Source organism: Camelus bactrianus, chromosome 15 (assembly GCF_048773025.1).
Source record: "Camelus bactrianus isolate YW-2024 breed Bactrian camel chromosome 15, ASM4877302v1, whole genome shotgun sequence".
In the NCBI taxonomy this organism is placed as follows: Eukaryota; Metazoa; Chordata; class Mammalia; order Artiodactyla; family Camelidae; genus Camelus; species Camelus bactrianus.
The window spans coordinates 64,951,126-64,970,130 of record NC_133553.1 but is presented as its reverse complement, the minus strand read 5'-3'; the positions used below and the strand labels follow the sequence as shown (position 1 = coordinate 64,970,130).

Sequence of the window (19,005 nt, the reverse complement as noted above, 5' to 3'; positions counted from 1 at the left end):
AATAGAAGAGGTATAAGACATAAGACTAGGTAGGGGTTAAAGACAGATCTTTACAGAACTCCAGGGGACACCATTCTACAAAATAAGATATGAATGGTGCCCCTTACATTGTACCAAGTGATACTTAGATCAAGAGAGAATTCACAGAAAAGGTTGCTTTTCAGATAGCCCTTAAAAAAGGTCTATCAATAGGCATGGATAGGGTTAGGTTTCATACAATGGCAATACGTAAAAGAAGGACTGGAGGCAAAACATGTGCTCTATTCCAGGAACAGGTATGGCTGTAGCATAGAAATGATGAAAAAGAATCATGAGGGGGAAAACCTGGAAAGGCAGCTCAGAGACAAACGGTGAAGGTCCCTGAAATCAGGCTAAGGAGGTTACACACAAGTAAAAGGCAATGGAGAATCAATAAACATTTCTAAAGTGAAAGGAACATAGGAATGTTTTCAGAACAACTGGAAATAAATGTCTGGATTAGAGGAAAAGATGAGGGCTGAGATATTTAGAAATCAGGCATACAGAAGCCACAGCTATAGTACTAAAAGTGAGATGAAAGGAGAATGGAGTTTGTAGGGAAAAAAGGGCACAAGACAGAGTCTTATGCACACTAACACTTAAGTTTACTCTTAAGAGTAAAGCAGATAAACTAATGAAAAAGATTAAGGAGTAATCAAAGAAAGAAAGGAGGAATTTAACAATAACATCACAGAAGCCTAAGAAGAACACACCTTTTCTAGAGAATCTAGACTTTAAAAGTTAACTGGAAATGGTGATTAAATCAAATCATCAAATCACTGATGTTCAAAAATTTCAGTAACCGAGCCAGGTAAGGAAATAAAGGCTGCAGACTCTTCAACAATTCACCTGGCAGGAAAATAAAGTGAGGTCAAAACCTTACTAAGGGTAAAGTGGCTTTTACTTGTTGCTGTTTGTCTCAGACATTGTTAGCAGGTTAACTAAAAAGCAATTCTCAGGGGGTGGATATACCTCAGTGATAGGTTCAAACCAATGAGACATAGGTTCAAAACCACACTGGCAGACTTCTAACCCCTTCTTCCTGTGTTGAGAACAGATATGATGCTTCAAGCATCTTCTAATTATAAGGTGACAAATTATGAAGGTAAAAAAACTTTAATGTATCCATCACGTGGCGTCAACAACTATCAAAACAAACAATTTTGTTTCATCTACTACTACATTTTAAAAACTTTCACGACCCTGTACCATTTAAGAAGAAACATTTCCAGTCTTATGGTATTGTGTTTAAAAGCAAGACCTGTGGAATCAAACACAGCAGGGTCTAAGTGTAGGTGATGCCACTTTACAGCCATGTATCAGAAAGCCAGTTACTTAATATGAATTAGTTTTTTCTCTTATCTGCAATGCTAGAAATAAAGCTGGCTGTCAACACACAGAAGTTATTAAATTTCCAGAGCTCTCTACATATTCTTGTCTCTGTTACTCAGAGCAGAACGGTAAAGCATATACGCTATTCTGCAACTAGAGTCTGGATTACCTATATGTTACCTAGTTTTAAAAAATGTGTTTCAGAAGCATGATATACAGGCATTATAAAATAATGGCTAAGAACAAAGACCTATGTAAATGGCATTATCTGTGTCCCAATGTGATGCAGTAAGTATATACACCACCTACAAATTTTTTGTGACAAACATGTTCAACTTGAATTTATTGAGGAAAAAAACTCCAGAAAAGTGCAGAATGTGGAATATTCTACAAGACAACTTTCATGGACACTTCAGAAGTCAACTACTGTGAAAAATATCCTTCTCAAAAAAAAAAAAAAAAAGGATTATAAAATCACTGTTAACCAATATGTTATACTGTGGTTGTAACAGATAACCACTGTAGAAAAATTTCCTTATTCTTAAGAGACACATGTTGAATTAAGGAGTGAAGCGTTATAATGCCTACAATTTATTTTCAGGTAGTTTTTAAAAATGTATATAAAGATGTAATAAAATAGATGTGGCAAATGTTAATAATTGGTTAATAAAGATAAAGAATATATGAATGTTTACTATCCCTTCAACCTTTTTGCAGCTTAGAAACTTCAGAATAAAATGTTGAGGGGAAAAAAGGAGCAAAAATCCATGAGCTAGACAGATTAGTTGTGTCAATTATTTGCTGTGTAATAGTAAAGAAATTGCTTCTCAGTTTCCTCACTGGTAAAATCACAAATATTCGTTACACATGTATTTCATAGGATTGCTTTGAAGATTAAAGACGCTATGTAAAACACTTAGAAGAATGCCCAGCACACAGTAGGCATATAGGTCTTATTATTTTAATATGAAAACTCTAATGCACTGTATCTTAAGTTAACCAACTACTCCTGTGTCACAATCCAGAAGGATCCAACAAGACAAAGAGAGGGAAGAGACAATAAGCCTTAAGAAAAGGAATTAGAGCCCAAATACACATCAGCAAAAGAGCAACTAAATAAAGTATAGAAACACAATACAACCTACAACACAATGCAGCTTAAAAAAAAAAATGAAGTAGTATGTATCTTGCCATGGAGGGACCCAAAGCACCTAGTCAAATCTTATGTATTTGTTAAATTTTTCTTGCAGTAGAGAGAAAGCCATGAAGAAATTATTCAAGAGCACATAACTTGAAAAAGGTAAAAATGTAAGATAGAGCAATGAAATAGCAAGTATGGAAAACACACGCTTTAAAATCAGGGTCCCATGTGTATGAAAAAAAAGGCTCATCTAGACAAAAGGCTTTAAATAGGTATACGTGCCATATGACATAGTAAATTAATGGCAATGCATGTAGCTAGAAATCTCTTACTAGCATTAATGCCTACCTACAGCAAATAACTAACTCCTACCTAAATCCATTACCTTCATAAAAATTAGACATCCCACTGGGTATCTGTGGGAGACTTACGGCTTAGGAGAGATTTTCTATTTACAGTGGCAGGAAGGACTATCCAACTCAAGTAACAAATTATCTTTGTATGATAACCTATGTTTGTGTGCACAGCATCTATACAGGTAAGCAACTCCATCTCTAGTCTTAGTCTGTATGGTTCAGGCAATGCTTATATCACACTCAGCACCAGGAGTGGGCACATGACACCAACTGAGGTAGCGTATCCTATTCCCATTGAAATTGGTTTAGAGATGAACAACTAACCTAAAGTGGACTGAAAGAGTCAAACCAAGAACTTCTACATAATTTATGAGGAAAGAAGGGTTTTTATTTAATTTTTTAACTCCTGGAATTGTTAGTTATACAGATCACGTAAGTCTGGGACTATGGGAGTCACTCTGCTTTGTGCAGCACTAAGTGTGCCTGGGATCTCGTAAGGCCAAAGCAGAAGAGAACAGCCAAAAAAAGAAAATATTTCTGACACTTTCATTTTTGTCTGAGCATCTAATTCAGCTGTCTCTGAAACCAGAAATACTCCTGAAGCTTCCCAGTTTAATGTGCTAACAAATTCCCTTACTTTAAAAAACTAGTCTGAGTTAGGTTTATCACATACGACTAGAAGAGTCCTGAATAATCTCAAAAACTTTTTGTGATGTTTTCATAAAGAATAAAATCAAAAACCAAAACAGCCGCCACAAATCCATTTGCTCAAGAGCATGTTAACTGTCATCAGTCTGGTGACCAGGAACTTGACACACAACTGTATCAGCATGTTTAATGATGCTAGGGGAGCACAATTTAACGTTATGTAACTCCAAGGGATACAAAAAAATTCTGCTAAAATCACACTTTGCATCTTCATAGTGCCTTGTCTTTTATTTTTTTAACTAAAATATATATGATTTACAATGGTGTACAGCATAGTGTTTCAGTCATACATATGTATACATACATATAATGAATACAGTTCCTGTCACAGGTGCCCCGTCTTACAGAAGGAAAAGGTGAAAGAACTGAAGAACCAATGTTAAGAAAGCACCGTATCTAGCTTGTTCATCTCCTACTTAAGGTTTATTCTGAAAATAGGTTCTAAACCAAAGAGGTTTAGACTTGAAATTAAACACTAGTGTTTGGTTTGGGTGCTTTTTTAGTTATTTATCCTTTGGGAAATGGGCAGGATGGAGGGGGAGGAAGTATAGGAAAAGTGAAGACTATGTGCTCTGAAATGAACCATTCCAAGGAAGGCAAGCCAGCAAGGAATGACCCAACGACATTACAGTCTATATACTAGGATTAAATTAGGAAGGAGTCAGAAGAAAAGATATTAATTTCTCTCATTTTAGAAAAAGATTAATATATTTATATAAAATTACTATTTTAAATAGGCAATGGCTTTCTAAAAATATTTTTCTCCAAAGTATCACACTAAAGGTATTAAGCAGTCATACCTGAAACATTAACTATTTTGTACACTTGCTATGTATAAAAAAGAAATTGTTCTTACTGTTGACGTAACTGCCGGCAGCTCTCAATATGATTGGATGTATTTTGATGCTGAATCCAATCCTATCGTAGAAGAAAAGTGCATAAATTAGAATATTCCTCAACTAATAAAGTTATTAGGCTTTTAAAAATGACACAGCATACTTAGGTTTTTCAAAAATTAAACAAATCTAATTATAAATAGCATTTGGCTACTTAATAAAATTTTCACAAATAAAAATAAAAGGCCTCGAAACAAAAGCACTTAATATCATACCTCACTGATGCCATTTTAACACATTTTAGTATAGACAACGTTTTAAAAAATCACACCCATGGACACTCAATTTGAAGAAAAATATGTATTTAAACTTGGAGAAAATAAAAGCATGAATCAGAAACAACTCATCTCAAATATGAAACAACACTCCAGAGAAGACCAAGAACTCTATAAATAGAATGGTATCTGAAATGGCATCTTCAAAATATCATCTCAATGCCCTACACCTCTAAAATTCAGGCAAACGTTAACAACAAAAAAAAATCCTACCTCTTAGGCCAATACCATTCCAAACAAAGTACTCACTATATTGGCAAAGGATAAGATTAGTAAAAATATGAAAAAATGCTGCTGATTAATTCTAATTTATTGTCAGGCTACAAGGGAAAGTAACACCATTTCAAAGACACAGTATCCCTTACATATGAAGCTTTACAATGAACAAAAGGCTTTCTTATACACAGCTTCATTCACAAACCTGCCCTAAAATTACAGTCTGTACTCATAAATAGCTCCTGGAAGATACATCTGATTTTTTTTTTAAGGCAATACAGTTTTTAAAGATACAGTCCCCCAATTGAAACAATTAGTTAAAAGCAACATGCATATTACTCAATGTTTTATTGTTTCTCCAACATTTAGACAGGCAGAAAACTTACTGAACAGCTCCATATTTTAAAACTCTCCTTGAGGAAAATATTACTCATTTCACTTCAAAAACATTTTAGTTTGTCATTGCTAAAGATGAACTAGAAGTATCCAGAGTTAAAAGCCACAGTTCACACTAATTCTGGAAACTTCCTTGTCAAGAACTATCTGAAAATAAGTGCATGCCACTTGGAATATTCAGCAATAGGTTATAACAAACACTAAATTATTTCATTAAGCCATGAACTGACTGTGGATTGTAAAAAAGAAATGTTTGCTTATCCTGCTCAGTGATACAAAGAGAAATCTAGAAGAGACTGGCAGTTAGAGTTTCTAGAACTGCTAAACCCATGTCTTTGACATTAACTGCATATTGTTTACATCACACAGACACACTGGCAGGTAGTGAGTTGGGCATGACTTAATTGGACCATGAAATGTTTTATTTGAATAAGTTGCCAACATTTAAAAAACCAGAGATTTCCAGCTTTTCTTAAAAATACATGAAGATATAATTAATACTGAACATGTATTTAATGGATGAACTATCAGCTCATACTGATAGCTAACTTGTTTAAGGCTTACTCTCTCCAGTTCTACACACATATACACACACACACACACACACACTTTCTACTGTCTTTTAACAGGCCCACTTTACTGACATTACTTGCTTCAAGCTCAGTAAATATATCTATGCCACCCCAGACTCTCCAGTAAGACAAGGGTCCAAAAGCAGTACTGCCTCTCCAGAGGAAAGTGATAATTACCTGCTAAGCAGGAGATGCTGCAAGGACTGTGGACTAGCATGGGCCTTGAATCAAACTGCGAAAATACCAATCCACAACAGAGCTCATTCTCTAATCCTCCAACTATCTTCAAAGTCTTTTATGCCAGTCAGCATTTTCTTGAACTGAATTACTTCAGTTTAAAAGTCATGGCTTCTAAACCAAGGACAGGCTTCTAAACCAGCTGGGGACAGTCAAATAAAAAGTAATTTCTAAACTAAGCTCCTTCTCTAATGTTTAAAACCCAATTTAGAAAAGAAATAATTTCACATTCTACTGTTGCCTTTTTTAGGCTATAGTTTTAAAGACTCAGAGGTGGGGAACATATTGTCAGATGTTACTTAGCAAGAAAAAAATCTGCAGTTGGTAATTTACATTTATTGGTTACACATTTATCATGTCAAATACATGCTTACTTACAAGGTAGCAAAATATATCACAGAAACAAGAAAGGCAGTTCACCACCTAAGTCCATGTTCACAACATTTGTCATCCAGTAGTGAAGAATTCATTAGTTAAGTCCAGTATGCTGTTAAAACGTGTTTATTTTAAATGGCAATCAATCTCTGTGAACTCTAACGATCATTAAATGATTTCTTTTCCTATTTTTACATTTATCTTATTAACCCATATGTTTACCAACTTACATCTGAGAAACTAGGGAAGCTTCAAATTAGGTGCCTTACCCCACTCTTCTCATTCCTATTCATCCTGCACACATCAGCCAGATTTCCCTGAAATACACTTTTAACATATCACTTCACATATGAAGAAACTTAATTAGCTTCCTAATGCCTCTCCCCTCAAGTCTTAACTCCTTAGGCTGGCTTTTCAAGGGCTTTCATACTTGTTGCTCCTACCTGAAACGGCATCCCTCCTCCCCTAGGTGTATCTAAGCCTACTCATCATTCAAGACTCAACTTCAACCTACTCTGTGAAATGTTCCCTCCCAGATCACTCTAGTCCAGACAGACTTAGTGCAGTCAGTCACTCAAGTAGTCCTTCCTAACTAGATTACAGAAGTCTCCTGATGTCAGAAAGTATACTTTTTAATTACATACTACTGAATACACAATAGGCATTCGTAAATTGATAATGTTGGCCTGAACTGACATAAGCCTACAATCAAGATAGAAATATTAAACATCTCTCCTCCTACAGAATACACAATAAGTTAATTACAATTACTGAACCATTTGTTGCCCTCCTCCAATTTTTAAAAAATTATTTAGGTGTGAAATTTTTCTCCTCAGTGAGACTGTATAAACTGCTTAAGAACATGTAAATTTTATACAGCTCTTCATTTCCTTCCTAGCACTTAATATAATCTTATGCAAAACTGGTAATCAGTAAATGCTTACTGAATAAATGTGTATCTTTTCTATTCTACAGATTAAATATTAAAACTTTAAGGTATTTTCCTTGGATTCATCATGACTAATTGAAAGTTCAAAATAAATGGAATACAGAGAGCCTAACACTCAATTCAATATTTAGGCCAGGGCTGCTTACAGATTTTAACTAAGTGCTATGAATTATTCTGAGATTTTTCAATACTTTGCTATCCCTTTTGATAGGGCTGGACAATAATTATTTTATTAGAACTCAGCAAATCTGGCTAAAATGAGGTAGAATGCTGCTTTCCTTTGCTAGAGGCTAGCCTTTATGACAAAAGCATCAATTCTAGGTATCAGATTCTTGTTGGTTGAAACCTGGTGAGTGGGTAATAGAAAGACAATAAAAAGGCAGCACTGGAAGGAGTAAAAAACCAGATAATTAACACCTATAGACTCTTAAGCCTATTTAAAGTATAGAACCAATGTTACGGCCTTGAATCACAGCTTATTCCCATGGGAAGTACACTGCTTCTGCCCATTTGTAATATACATCTTCAAATCACATTAGTAAATAGAAAAAACAGTGATTTCCAAATATATGTAAGTATATAAAACATACTTGGAAATTTCTACTCAAATCCACCAACGATTACTATCAAACAATACATTCTACATTATTCTTCAACACCTCTGTAAAATACTTCCTTCTAACTATAATAACCATGAAGATACCTAAAGCTTCGTTGTTTTTAAAAGACTTGTTTCTCTAAAGTTCTATCATTCTACACTCTATACTCTGAGCCCACAGCCGGTCCCAAAATAATTCATCTTAACTCAATTTTGCTATGGATTACATTATTTTAGAAAGCTCTTTCTCATGAAACACTAAAAATCCTATTCCAGATAAGAGTCAGAAAACATCTGAATTGACAGTAACTGTCTTTAGCCCAAGACTGGTAGACACATGCAAGGCTACGATATACTGTCTCTTAAAAGTGTGCAGTACAAATGTTTCATTTCAACTTTTTATACTAACAGATTCTCTTATTTAGATAAAAGTAACTTCACAACATTGTCTTGTAAGTACACAGTTTATGTCATATAAATTTTTTGTTGTATTTTCTGGGATAATTTATCAAAAGCTCAAAACAAATGGACAAATCCGTGTGGTGTGCCCAGTCACAGGAATACAGAAAGCCTAACACTCAATTCAGTACTTAGGCCAGGGCTACTGAGATTACATCTAAGTGTTGATGTTGCAATCAAAACTAATTTCTGCCATTTCCTCAATGACTAGTTAATACCAGCAAACATATGAGAATTTAGAGGAAACTTGGGCGCTGAGTATCATGATACAGTGATCTTTTAAAAACACTCACCTTCAAATGACTACATTCTACGTTACACAGAGAACACAAATGTGGAAATATTCTTGGAGATGCTGCATAATAATCATTCATCATAGAAGGAGTTGGAAGTCTCTTCATCTTCTGGGCATCAGCATGTGAAAACTTTGGTAGCCATGATGCTTTCACAATCCCAAAGGGAGACTGAATGGGAATATCAGCCTCTGGCTGGTAATTCTTTTTACTTCCTCCCGGTCTATGTACATTAGATGAATTAATGACAGGTTCATGTGGGATCCGCTCTTGCTGGCTTACAGCTGAAATCAATTCTGATGAAAAAGGCTGCTGGTTCACAGATGGAGGAATCAGAGACTGACTCATCGTCTGGTTAACTGTCTGGCTAATGGATTGGCTGACAGATTTTACAGGTTCAAGAACTGACTGTCCTGAAATGTGTAAGCCTGACATCTTGGTTCCACTCTCAACTGGGAAAAACGACTGATTATTGGAGGACTCATTGGGGAAGTCCATCTGTCGAAACACATCTTCAACAGGAAACATAGAATTACATATCACATTTGGAGCGGGAACAGATGCAGAAATGCTCGACTGTGACCGAAATTCATTCTTGATCTCATCAGTTGGAATTTCAGGATCATAAATACGTACTTCAAGTGGATCTTCAGTGTAGCCATATTTGCTTGCATGCCCATAATCAATCACATTACTCGAAACTGCCTCACTACCAAGTGTTTCTTTATTTCTGCTCTGAGAAGGTAAATTAGGTAATCGGCGCCCCATTTTTCGCATTCTTATATCCCTCAAAATTAACGGCATGTTTTCAGGAGTTAGCTGTTCATCAGGATAGCGACTGAGTTCTTCTAAGTCTTCATTAGATAATCCAAAACTTGCTAAGATACTTGAGGCACTCTCCTTCGTATAGCGGCTCTGTACTTTAGGACTCTGCTCTGTGACCTGCGTTACAGAGCTCTGTTTCACTCCCACTGCTGCAGGTATATGAGGCTCATCATCCCATCGGCTACCATGAGGCTTTCCCTTCTTTTGCTGTGCTTCATGAAAATCCAACTTTTCTTTGGTCAATCTTGGATCAGTTCGGTGGTGTGTTACCTGAACATTCATTCTCTGTGGTCCCATATTCTGGTAAGATTCATGACCAGCAAATCTGTGTGGAATTCCACGGGCTCTCCCTGCTGGGTAAAATCTCGGGAGACCCATAGATCCAGGCCTCATAAATGGTCCTGGAGGCCTCATCCCAGAAGGGTTAGGTGCTCGTGGCCTCTGAAGTGGAAAGCTTCCTCGAGGATTAAACCTGGGTCTCGACATGGCTATTTTCAAGAAAGCCTGATTTAATAAAGTATAAGGTGGTGTTGAATTATGTGAGGCAACGGCATTCAGCTGCTGAAGAGCCAACTGAGTCTTAATCTGAGCAAAGTGCAAAGGAGATGGGCCCAACAGAAGTGGGTTTGCAATGCCCAGGTTCAAGGAATTCACAAGTGGTGCGAAATTTTCCAAGAATAACACAAAGCTGAAAGTTAAAACACAAATATTAGATCATTTTAACTCAAACTACTTCATGAAGTGGGTTCTACAGCCAGTGTAAAACATTTTGAAACAAAGCCATGAAACCATTCCGCATTTCATATACTTTTAGAGTAAGTGCTTATGAGGATTTTAAACTTCCCCAAAAACTTTCTCTTCTTTTCTTTCCCGAATCCAGAATACAAACCCCAAACCTCAAGCCAGAGTTCATGTACACTGTGTTGCACTGGGTGCTGTCCTAGGTGCTGAGAGGTAATTACAACGCCTTTTAAAACTTCTCAGAAGTGTCCAAATCCTGCATGCCACTGGGGGAAGGGGTGAGGATATACATTCAGTTGCTGTAGTCAGTTAAGTTCTCAGTAGTTGCTTCTTTATCACCATAGATCTTTTTCCCCCTTCTTTTTGATTTTAGTGGAAAGGGATGAGTTCAGAATCATTCATTCAATTTATTAAACATTTTTTGTCTAATATGACAGTCATTATACTAGTCTCTGGAGTTTTAAAGCCAAATAAAACATAATTCCTATAGCCAAAGTACAAGCAATCTAATAAGAAAAACAAATCAACTGTAGTAGGGTCTGTCAGTATTACAACAATGCTAAAAAGTATCAGAAAAGGATTTATTTCTGGAAGAGGTCATGAATTCTTGAGTTTTATAGGATGAGTATCTTCTAGAGTTTTGAGGGACCTGGGAGAAGAGAGATTTCAGGTAACAAGGTCTTATTAAACTTGTATTTATCGAATTTTAGAAAATGCAGAATAGCCTAGGTTAAGGTTTCTGAAATAAACTGTAATAAGATGAAAACAGCTTGCTGGAATGATTTAAAAGTTTATAACTAACTAAACCTATTAACTGCATGTTTATGACAAAGCTATAAAGTTCTGGACGAAGATAAAATACAGCTTCAGTTAAGACATTTGTATCTTCAGTAACTCCATGACTATTTAATAAAAATCATCTAAGAAGTCAGAAAAAAATTTGCCAAGAACCTATCTCCCTTATGACAACTTTCAGCGACTGTTTTTACTGACTTTGGAACTTTCTCCAAAAACTACCCATTTTCAACCCTGTTTTCTACAACTTTAGTCAATGAGGTCCAAAAACATTTTATTTTCCATTTCTAACTAATCATAAAATTCTATGTATTCCTGTCAATATCTCTAATATGTACCTTTCCTTTCACCACCATCACCACTACAAGCTCTTATCACTCTATACCACAGCTGGCCTCCATCCCTATTCATTCCGTCATTATTAATTAGTATCCTTAAAACACTTCTTTCAATATCACTCCTCTACATAAAAATCTTTACCACTTTACTGCTTGCCTGTAAGATAGTGTCCAAACTTGTCAACCTGGCACTTAGTATATAACCTAATCCCAATCTATCTTTCACACTTTACTAGCCAATATTTAACAAAAATTTACACCCAAATTGGTTTATTTGCAATCTCCTGACCACTTTCAACATATTCTTGCTTCCATACTTTATTCATACCCCACCACCCAGAATACTCTTAGCTCTCTGAATCAAACTCACTCTTCAAACACAAGAATCTCTTTGACCATCTCCTATGGCACACATCAAACTATTAATCTAATAAATGCAGTAATATATGCAATGTTTCAAATTCATTTCTAAGCTAGTATCTCTGTATGTCAGAATAGAAGGGTTTGAATTCTACCAGATTCACCATTTACTACTGAGATCTTGGACAAGTAGTTAACCTCCAGATCATCAGTTTCCTCATCTGTAAAATGAGGAAGTATCTTCCTCTCTGGATTACTGTTAAGGACTAAGTCAGATGAAATATGAGTATGTATAGTGTCTAACAAAGGAGCTGCCCAATAAATGTTAGTTCCACACTCCCTACCCTCACTCCACTGGGCAGGGGCCTTTCAGGTAGACAAATCACAGTCCTAAGCATCACTATCTTTGAAATCTGTCTCTGCAAAGCAGAGGGTAGTTAAAATTTAGACAGGTCAAAAAAAAAAAAAAAAAAAAAAAGCCTAAGAGATGAGCAAAAGCAGAAATTATAAAAATAATTTCTATCCCCATTCACACACAACCTCTTTCTATCTTAACAGATTCTTAAGAATACAGTTAGCTCTCCAGAAAACAAAACCTACCTTTGAAGAACTACAATATAATACATGCTCTGGAGGCCCAAAGGTGAAAGCAATCCAAAAAGTCAGCTGTGCTTTATAAAACACTGTTTTGAAGAAATTAATTCCCAATAATGCTAAAATCTTAAAAACAAAAAAACCCTCAAAATGCAAAAAGATTTAAAAAAAGGCAAGCTCCTCAACCACACAATAGTATGTTCCAGTCTAAACACTAAAAACACTTTTTCCTTGGCTATTATAAACTGAAAATCTAGTTATCCACATAGATTCACTGAAGCACTGGCATTTAAACAATCAAATATTATTGACTCCAGAATCTAAAAAGGGAAATGATGGAATTTAGGATTTTCATTAAAATTAATGTAGTAAACAAAGGATGCACGTCAGCAGGAGGGAAGGGAGCAGCTGGTGGGTGAGGGAAGTTTGATGAAGCACAACTGACAAAAATATTTGTTGTGGAAGTTGAGTGACGGGTCCATAAGAATTTATTACCGTTCCTCTCTACTTTTTTTACATGTTTGAAAATTACCAAAATAAAAAGTCAAAGTGCTAAATATTAGGTATATTTTTAACAGAAAGCAAAAAACGGGTGTGGGAGAGTATAAAACCGACATAATTTCATACTTCTCAATCTAACATTATCACACCAAGGTCTAACAAAAGCCAAGAGCAGCTAATTTGTTATGATTAACAGGAATGTATATGTAACAAATGCAGATTTAAGTCTAAAATCTCATTTTAGTTCATTTTTACCTACATCTTTCCTTCCCACCTGACTCAAATGACAGCATTTATTAAACAGTTTCACATTTCACTTTCTGTTTCATTTTACCTTTTGGTAGAAAAAAACTACTCGTGAGATGAAGAAAGTAAAATCAAGCAAAACAAGCAAAGGGCTCTTGATACGAAACCTCTGATTAAGAATTAAGTTACGCCACACCAAAGAAAACAAACCCTCAGTTTTTCAAGAATGAAACTGATATAACCTAAAAACAGTGTGATAAGAAACAAGAACTAGTAAGACAAGGGTAAATTTGGCATTAACACACGGAAAACAACTGAGCAGACAACAATTATAAAGCCTTTTTCATTTAACTCCAGTTCTGGCCATAAAGAGGTTCCTTAACTTACCAGAATTTATGGAGAGTCAACTTCATTAAACTAACTTGGAAAATCTGAGATCTGAGTTCTTAATTATTAACTTCTTTGAAAGTAACTGCAATTAAATAATACTAACCCTTTAAAATAAATTTTTATTCCTGATGATAAAAATAACATGCTTGTTAAAATAAAAAGTAGTAAATGAAATCCTTACCAGTGAACTACTAGCTTGATATAATTCTAGTTTTCTGTACGTGCATACATACATGGATGGGAAGGGGAGGAGGGTATAGCAAACTTTACTATACTACTGAACTATACTACTTGTTATTTTTAATCAGCATTTTCCTATATTTAAAAATCTTCAAAAATATGATATTTTATGGTCACAAAACATTTTGAACTCCTAAAAATTATTTTGACAAGTAGCAGTTCAAAACTCTTCTACATTCTACTAAGAACTAACATATGCCACTCTTAAACAAGAATTAGTCAATGTCAACCATAAAAATTCTTTTAGAAGCATCTAGACGAAAATGAGTTCTTGAGGTAGACATGAAGAAATGGCTTGATGAATTAAAAAGATATCACCATTATACCTCATGAGATATTTCTGAGATACCCACCACCATGGACAATCAAAAACTGCCTGCTTTTTTGATGCAGTCTTTCAGAAGGAAGGGAATCCTTAATTTTCTTTACAAATATTGATAAAGAAATCTGAAATCTAAAAATATAAAAGCATCATCAAGAATTAGCCAGATCATAATATCTCCATTAGATTAATAAAAAGATTTACATTAAATCCCATACTTGAGCTTGACAGCACTTCATGGTTTAAAAGCACTTTGATTTTTATTATCTCATTTAAGCCTTACAACAACCCTGTGGGCAAGTGAATCTAAGTTTGCAGATTAAGTAAAGCCTTAGAACTAAGTGGCAAGGTCACAAATAGAACCCCTAATTCCTCTCAGTGTTCTTTCCATGCTGTATTCTAAACATATAAAATTTATTTTATAGCTTTGTTTTTTCCAATTTTTTAAAAAAGCAAAACATGTTCATTACCATCCTCCCCTAAAAGAAAGAAAAATCATCCTCATGACACACAGAAAAGAATAAAAAGTTTTCTATAATCTTATCGCAAAGGGAAAATTACCATTAACATTACTTTTCTAGGTATACACCCACATAACTCATTTGATACCCTTTCTTGGACCAATTGCTTGTCTCAGAATATATAAAATCTTTCACACCTTAAGAATGCAGATACTACACCAGCCAGTTAATACAGGGTGGATACAAGTCATTCTGTGCTTTTTTCAGTGTAACTGTTACTCAATCTTCTAATCTTCTCCAGTATATAGATATGTTAAAAATGCCAAAATGTGGCACCTCAATGAAATTGTCCAAGAAACAGAAAGAAAAAAATAAGCAGAAAATTAGAAATAGTTTTATCATGAAGGACATCACAACTTCACTGCTACCTGGAAAGACTGATAACCATGATTTCAAACTTGAAAGAAAATGGAAGATCAACTTACTAATAATGCACAATACCAGGAACAGATCACCATGAAAACCATTAACAATCTTATATAGCAATGATTTAATAGTTATTATTTCCAGGAAAACAACTTGTTGATAAACAGGATATGTGAGTATAATCTGATGATTTTCTTTTTTTAGGATTATGTGCATGCATAAATGGGTCTCTAAAGATAACATAGTATTCATAATAAATGATGCTCCCCCTGAGATGTTCATTGGTGGGCCTGCTTATTACTTTGCTTATTACCTCAACAAATACAACACATTAGTCCAAGAGAAACCACCAGATCCAAGTTGGAGTAAAGAAATCTCTTCTGGGATTTTTTTTAACTAGAAATAAGAAAAGTGGTGAATGCTGATAAAACTCAAATGCTGTTGATAGCATACTTACTGCCTTAGGAAGAAAGCACAAACACTGAAACAAAATAAAGCCAATAAACAGGAAAGCAGGACCAACGGGTAAATACAGTGTTGAAGACATTCACTAATCAGTTCCAATTGTTCTTGAGGTCAAACTACATACACCCTTGCCCTCCTTGCCATTTGATTGTTCACTTCTTTCATGAAGTGCATGAGCCAAAAATTGTTCCCATCTGCCTAAAACGGGTTTCCAAAATCTTCAATTAAGAATACCTAAACTACCTGGCCAAATGCCTTAAAATGGCAAATGCTTTAAAGTCTTTACAAAGTACAAAAAATTATATATAATGTTACTTTATATAAAAAAAAGGAAATAAGAAAACATATCTGCTTATGGTTACAAATAGAAATAGACGTAGGGTGACAGAAAACAATGAAGTTGGTTATTTATAAGGGGTAACAGAGACAACTGAAAGGAAATAAATGGGAATGATATTTCATGGAGTATATCTTACTACATAGTTCTGATTTTTAGAAGCATGTTAACAATCTACATTTAAAAAAAAATTAAAACAAGGATGGGAGGGAGGCAAAAAAAGCTAAACCTGAAAGCAAACTAATTCATTTTTCAAATAAGTACCGTAACTCACTGAGGGGAAAAACACTAATGCAAGTAATTTATGAACACACTATTTGATTTACACATTCTCAGTTTTGGTGGAGCTAGAAGAAAAGGGAGAACTACAAACAAATTCTCTTTTTAGTAGTTTATTTTGTTTTTTGCTTTTTTTTTTTTTTTGCAGTGGTATGGGAGAAGCAATCCTTAAATTACTGTAGATAATGGTAATGAGCAAATAAGCAAATGTTTTGATAGTGCTGGGAACCAGAGCTCTTACTGTGGAAAACAAGACATATATATGTATGTGTGTGTGTGCATATATATATATATACATACATATACATATATATATATATGAGAAATGGGAGAAAGCAAGAAAGAACTGGACAGTAATAAGTTACAAATAACTGAGAAGACCAGGAGTCCATAACTCCATACCAATCAATCACTATAAATGTACAGAAACTGCTAAGTTGGAAAATCTTTTTGTAACCAATATAGTAATGTAAAGACTGGCTCAGACAAGAATCATCTATATGTTAAACCTTGAGTGATAGTTTGATAAGGAATAGAACATTTGTATAGTCTTGAAATATCTTTCCACAGATCAATTAGTTCAAGGGGAAAAAGAAAAATCAAATGTTTTAACTAGACATATGATCAAACATCATATTATCCATGAGAAGCAGATGGACTTCGTGCATCTCCAATCTGACACCACTGGGGAAAATAGCAGTTTGATTTTTCTGGCCAGGGACACATAATTTGAATCTATTCAAGAGAAAACATCAAAAAAAAAAAAAAAAATCCAAAATAAGAAACGTCCTATTAAAAAAAAAAAGCAGATAGTATTTTTCAAAAATGTCAACTTCACAAAAGATAAAGTGACTAGAGAAATATTCCAGAGAAAGGAATACTAAGAAACATGACAACGAAATGCAATTACCTAACCCTAGACTGACTGTACTGGAGGAGGCAAAAACCTGCTGTAAGAAACATTATTGAGCCAACTAATAAAATCAGAATGTGGTTTAAAAAAAAAAACTGATTGATAACTGTACTATAACTACAAAAGAAAACAGCTTATTCTTAGGACATAAACTATTAAACTAATTAATACACTAATAACCCATATAGGAGCACAATACATGCACCTTATTCTCAAGACAGTTCAGGAAAAAAATAGGGGTGAGTGGGTGCATGTGTGTGCATGTGAGCTGGCAAAGGACAAAGGGAAGGGAAATAAGGAATTCACCCATCAGCAAACAGTTAAATTAATTCAAAACTAGTGAACCAACACTGGACTATCTAACATCTTAGAATTATATGCTAAGTCAGAAAAGGACTATAAGCAAGTATGGCAACAGGCAGAATGCCGGCAATATGGTAAAGAGCATCAGCTCTAAGCACATTTTTGGATTTGGTTGTTCTTTTTGTGCATCATGTTCACTCCCTAACTATTGACTGTTAGTCAGCCCATTACGCAATTCATAATAATCTGATCTTTGGGGAAATTTCCACTGATCTGAAGATACCCACCCTGCTAGGAGGGGTGCGCCAGCAAGTGACTTCATGCAAAATTGAGTAACTCCCATAAGTAAAATTTAGCACTAATGTAGCACAGTGTTTTTTAAGAACTCAGACCCTAGACTCAGTGTTTTAATGCTGATCCTGTTACTTGCTAAAAATGTGACCCTGAGCAAGCTGATTACCCAAGCCTCAGTGTAACGACACAGAATGTTGGTGTCAAGACGGGTTGACATACAACAGATACTTAAAAAATGTTAAATAGTAAACAAAATGTTTTATTTAAGAAGCAGGTAGTTGTTTGCTCCTTTTATTAAGACGGGTAATTTCTGAAAATTTCAATACGGTAGTAGAAACAAATTAAATTAATACGTGTATTTACACACGTGTGTGGTGTATAAGAAACAACTGGGGAAATCTGCATATTGACTGAACATCTTAATATTAAGGAACTATTTTAGGTGTGATAAGCATGCTTTTTCCTAAATATTTTAAAGAAAAATTCCAAACTATAAATTAACGAATAATACGAGATTTGCTTAAAAATAACAGGGTGGAGGGTAGAGACAAGATTGACCATTAGCTTCTAACTGCTGAAACCAGGTGACAGACACATGGGCGAATCATTATATAATACACTCTGTTTTGTGTGTTCAATAAAAAAAATTTTTTAAAGTGAAGAAATTCAAAAGAAAAGAAAGTTGGCAACATTCACTCATTAGCAGGGACAACAGGGAAATCAGTTGAAAGTTCAATAAAAAAATGAAGACTGGAAACAAGGCAGGGAAAAAAGTATAAAAACTGCAGAATGACTGCAACAATAAGTACATATATTTTTAAGGGGCTCAAGAGAGTTGAAAAATAATCCAAAATATATGTACTCCAAGGTAAGCACTAAGAAAATATCAAAATATGTGTACCTTGAAACTCTTTATACTCCCTGAACATTTCTCTTTTCAATAGAAAGCTCATTATTCTTGATCCTCAACGGTTATTATTGGAGCTATGTTTTACTTCTATACTTCAGCTTTTCCCTACCATTATTTATTCCTTTCCATTATTCTCTTATTTTCCATATACCTATCTGCCTTCTATTTTCATTTCAACCACAAATTTCAGACTACAGTAAATAAAGTTGAAGCAATGTAAGAATAAATTGGATACAAAGATGGCTTAGCAACTTTAGCCACAAATGTAATTACTCTCAGTTTGGAGGATCTCTAAACCACATTTTAACACCCAGTAGCTTGTTTCCTTGCAAAACAGCCCAAAATGTGTTATTGGGTACCTATACTGGAAGCACTGTTTCTTAATATATAAAGCATTTTATTAATTATTTGGGCAGGTATTTCCTAAACTTGATAAGGATACAT

At 34.7% G+C, this 19,005-nt stretch overlaps 1 protein-coding gene across 7 annotated transcripts in view; it reads right to left on the bottom strand.

The window, feature by feature from the left end:
* ZNF638 (zinc finger protein 638) overlaps window positions 1–19,005 on the bottom strand; it is a 109,073-nt gene that overhangs the window by 43,523 nt on the left and 46,545 nt on the right. For all 7 annotated transcript variants that reach the window (XM_074341289.1, XM_074341292.1, XM_074341290.1 and 4 more), the window contains exons 2-3: window positions 8,822–10,334; window positions 4,412–4,473 (exon numbers count right to left, since the gene is read on the bottom strand). In XM_074341289.1, coding sequence (XP_074197390.1) covers window positions 4,412–4,473; window positions 8,822–10,334 — 1,575 coding nt within the window. The remainder of the gene's footprint in view (window positions 1–4,411; window positions 4,474–8,821; window positions 10,335–19,005) is intronic.